The sequence below is a fragment of the Agrilus planipennis genome, unplaced genomic scaffold (assembly GCF_000699045.2).
Source record: "Agrilus planipennis isolate EAB-ADULT unplaced genomic scaffold, Apla_2.0 scaffold2220, whole genome shotgun sequence".
NCBI lineage: Eukaryota > Metazoa > Arthropoda > Insecta > Coleoptera > Buprestidae > Agrilus > Agrilus planipennis.
The window spans coordinates 1-3,663 of record NW_020440877.1 but is presented as its reverse complement, the minus strand read 5'-3'; the positions used below and the strand labels follow the sequence as shown (position 1 = coordinate 3,663).

Here is a 3,663-nt window from a genome sequence, read left to right as displayed (position 1 = left end):
TACAAATTTTCTTCCTGAGAATGTCAAATTTTCTTTAAAGTCTGATGCTGGCAATATGCTAAAATTCTGCTTGTCTGCATCTCTTTCTGTTACACGTTAACTGGTGCAATGTTATTCACTTTTCTTTATAAGTGACCGCTGGCATTCCTACCCGTCATCTCCTTTTCATGTTTACGATATTTCCTACAACGTCTGTCGTGGGTAAAAGTAGGCATTCTAGTAGTATAGCTATAGGGATACTGTGACAATTCGATGGCCTGTCCATTCTCAGTCCCTTACCATGGCCTCCTAAGACACCTTGAAGGTCATTCTTCAGCTGAAGAAGTTCTTAAGAGCCTCTGGATTGTCCTCATAGTGGGCGGAGCCTGAAGAATGACCTCTAAGAAATCTTGGAGGTCATTCTTCAGCTGAAGAAGTTCTTAAGAGCTTCTGGATTGTCCTCATAGTTGGCGGAGAGCCTGTATGTATGTGTGTTTGTGTCTATAGTCCAGTTAGTAATTTGGACAAGAAAGTAAATAAGTCAGTTTTATTGCCAACTATACCAATTTTGAACTAAAGTCGCGTTATTTTATATTTCAGAAGCGATGGGGCAATTTTTAGCCTTCTTCATTAGAAATTTACATATCATGAGACGCAGTATACCGTTGCTGTCTTTGTTCATTTTGATTTCGGCTTTCACTGTGTTTTCAACTCTACGATGGAATTTCGTGGTACGACAGATGAGAGTTCCTGGACCATGGATCCCAACTGAAGGCAACAGGTAAATCACTGGTGGCTTGTGACGAAATAGAGGTGTTCTTTACACTAATTGGGCGAGATACATCAGCGTTTCTATACTAGCAAATGGGGATGTAATGGGGAGCGGTGCGGCTTAATTAAGTGGCGCACAGAACTGTTTCTGAAATAGGGAGCAACCTTGCAGGAAGTGAAATTTTACTCACAGGAAAAACAATCAATCTTAGCGAAAAAACACTTAGCTCAAGTCAAACTACAATAATCAGGCAGTACAATAGTAATTAGACACAATACGTACCTCTATAAACACGGCCGCAATCTCAAAACTACATAAATTAATAAAATTTACTCCGCCGTAACAAAAACACCTATCCGAACCGAGCCAAACAAACGGGACATTGTAAAAAATGGCGGCGTGCTGGTTATTGACCTCCCGTGCTCTTCCAATGACCGTCTCCCGGACTTCCCCTACATAATTGCTACAACACTGTTTAGTTTATTCGGTGTGGGGTGTGTGTGTTCGTAGGCCTTTTCTACGATGTATTTTCCCTTTTTCGTCATCCTCTCTTATTGTTGATTCATTGTAATTGCTTGATTGTTATCGCAACTCGCTATATTAATAACTCTGTTGCCAGTTCACGTCCAGGGCCGCTTCCGGTAGCGATTCCCTATTACACCTAGTTACGCCCTCCATAGTTTGCCACTTATTTCNGAAAAAACACTTAGCTCACGTCAAACTACAATAATCAGGCAGTACAATAGTAATAAGTCACAATACGTACCTCTATAAACACGGCCGCAATCTCAAAACTACATAAATTAATAAAATTTACTCCGCCGTAACAAAAACACCTATCCGAACCGAGCCAAACAAACGGGACATTGTAAAAAATGGCGGCGTGCTGGTTATTGACCTCCCGTGCTCTACCAATGACCGTCTCCCGGACTTCCCCTACATAATTGCTACAACACTGTTTAGTTTATTCGGTGTGGGGTGTGTGTGTTCGTAGGCCTTTTCTACGATGTATTTTCCCTTTTTCGTCATCCTCTCTTATTGTTCATTCATTGTAGTTGCTTGGTTGTTATCGCAACTCGCTATATTAATAACTCTGTTGCCAGTTCACGTCCAGGGCCGCTTCCGGTAGCGATTCCCTATTACACCTAGTTACGCCCTCCATAGTTTGCCACTTATTTCCAACACTCTGAGTGTACATGTACTAAAGTACTATGTTTATAATTAATTTTACTAATAGCTACTGTAAAAACGAACTGAATATATATATGATGTGACTGTGTGACGAAAAAAGTCAATTTGATTCATAATTTTATTAGCCGTTGGTGCTACCCTTTTACTAAATTTCAAAATATAATTTTTTGAAAGCTCTTTAGTAATAAGTAAGGTCACGTTTTTTCTAATTTTTTGTTCGTAATAAGAAATTAATTTCTAAAAATTAATACTACAAAAATTTCGATTTCAAGTGGTTATACATATGTGAAATTAAATTACATAATTACATCTGGAACGTTAATATTGCATTTCCATTTTAGTTTAGGTGCTGGTTTCCTACCTTTGGCTTGGTCACCGAAAAATCCAAATCTTGAAAAAATTATGAATTATGTTAACGCAGAAACTGGTTTAGAACTCGCTTCATTCCCAAATTCGAATGAATTAGTTAAATTCATAGGTAATCGAAGCGCGACTATGTTAAATGCTGCTGGAATACAATTCGATGATAATTTAGCAGGCGATGTAGCGTTAGGACCAGAGATTCACGTTCGTTTCAGGTAGCTGTATTTATTTATTTGTAGATATCTGGTTTGCGTTTTAATTATTTTATAGATAAATCATTGAAACCCGCAAGCCGATCCATCCGATCAACTAGAATGGGTCTAGGTCTACCTCTACTCCTCCTAACTCCCGTTTCTGCCTCTAATATGTCTCTGACTGGACCTTCCTGCCTGAGAAGGTGTCCTACCAACCCATCTCGCCTATTACTTATTGACTTCCATAGAGTCCTCTGTTCTCCTATTCTTTCTAATACCTCTTCATTTTTAACCTTTTATAACCACATTTCGAACGCTTCTAACCTTTTCTTTTCCGTAACGTCCAACGTCCATGTTTCACACCCGTACAGCGCCGCGTTCCAAACATGCACATTTAACAACCTTTCTCGAATTTCTAAATTAACCGTTCTCGAGCATAGAAGTGAGTCGACCCTGCGCTATCCTCTGCTATATATCCCTTCTCTACTCCTACTCCTTCCGTCCTGACTTATCTGACTACCTAGATACCTAAAATCAGCCACTTCTTCGTTTTCTTCCTGAGAATGTCAAATTTTCTTTAAAGTTTTTATGCTAAAATTCTGCTTGTCTGCATCTCTTTCTGTTACACGTTAACTGGTGTAATGTTATTCACTTTTCTTTGTGCCCGCTGCCATTCCTACCCGTCATCTCCTTTTTATGTTTACGATATTTCCTACAACGTCTGTCGTGGGTAAAAGTAGGCATTCTAGTAGTATAGCTATAGGGATACTGTGACACTTCGACGGCCTGTCCATTCTCAGTCCCTTACTATGGCCTCCTAAAACACCTTGGAGGTCATTCTTCAGCTGAAGAAGTTATTAAGAGCCTCTGGATTGTCCTCATAGTTGGCGGAGAGTCTGTATGTATGTGTGTGTGGGTGTGTGATGTGTTTGTTTGTGTGTGTGTGTATGTATGTGTGTTTGTGTCTATAGTCCAGTTAGTAATTTGGACAAGAAAGTAAATAAGTCAGTTTTATTGCCAACTATACCAATTTTGAACTAAAGTTGCGTTATTTTATATTTCAGAAGCTATGGGGCAATTTTTAGCCTTCTTCATTAGAAATTTACATATCATGAGACGCAGTATACCGTTGCTGTCTTTGTTCATTTTGATTTCGGCTTTCAC

The 3,663-nt window shown here is 39.2% G+C and overlaps 1 protein-coding gene across 1 annotated transcript; it reads left to right on the top strand.

Annotated features, from left to right (window-relative positions):
- The first annotated feature begins 590 nt into the window (after positions 1–590).
- On the top strand, positions 591–2,695 carry LOC112906183. Its single transcript, XM_025979952.1, has 2 exons — positions 591–760; positions 2,284–2,695. The coding sequence occupies exons 1-2, from the start codon at positions 627–629 to the stop codon at positions 2,522–2,524; spliced, it is 375 nt and encodes a 124-aa protein (XP_025835737.1). The 5' UTR covers positions 591–626; the 3' UTR covers positions 2,525–2,695.
- Positions 2,696–3,663: the final 968 nt, after the last annotated feature.

Bases quoted from the DNA above. Each gene is read 5' to 3' on its own strand.
- LOC112906183 (XM_025979952.1), top strand. From the start codon at position 627: ATGAGACGCAGTATACCGTTGCTGTCTTTGTTCATTTTGATTTCGGCT. The intron at 761-2,283 runs GTAAATCACTGG...TTTCCATTTTAG, and splicing joins ATCCCAACTGAAGGCAACAG to TTTAGGTGCTGGTTTCCTAC.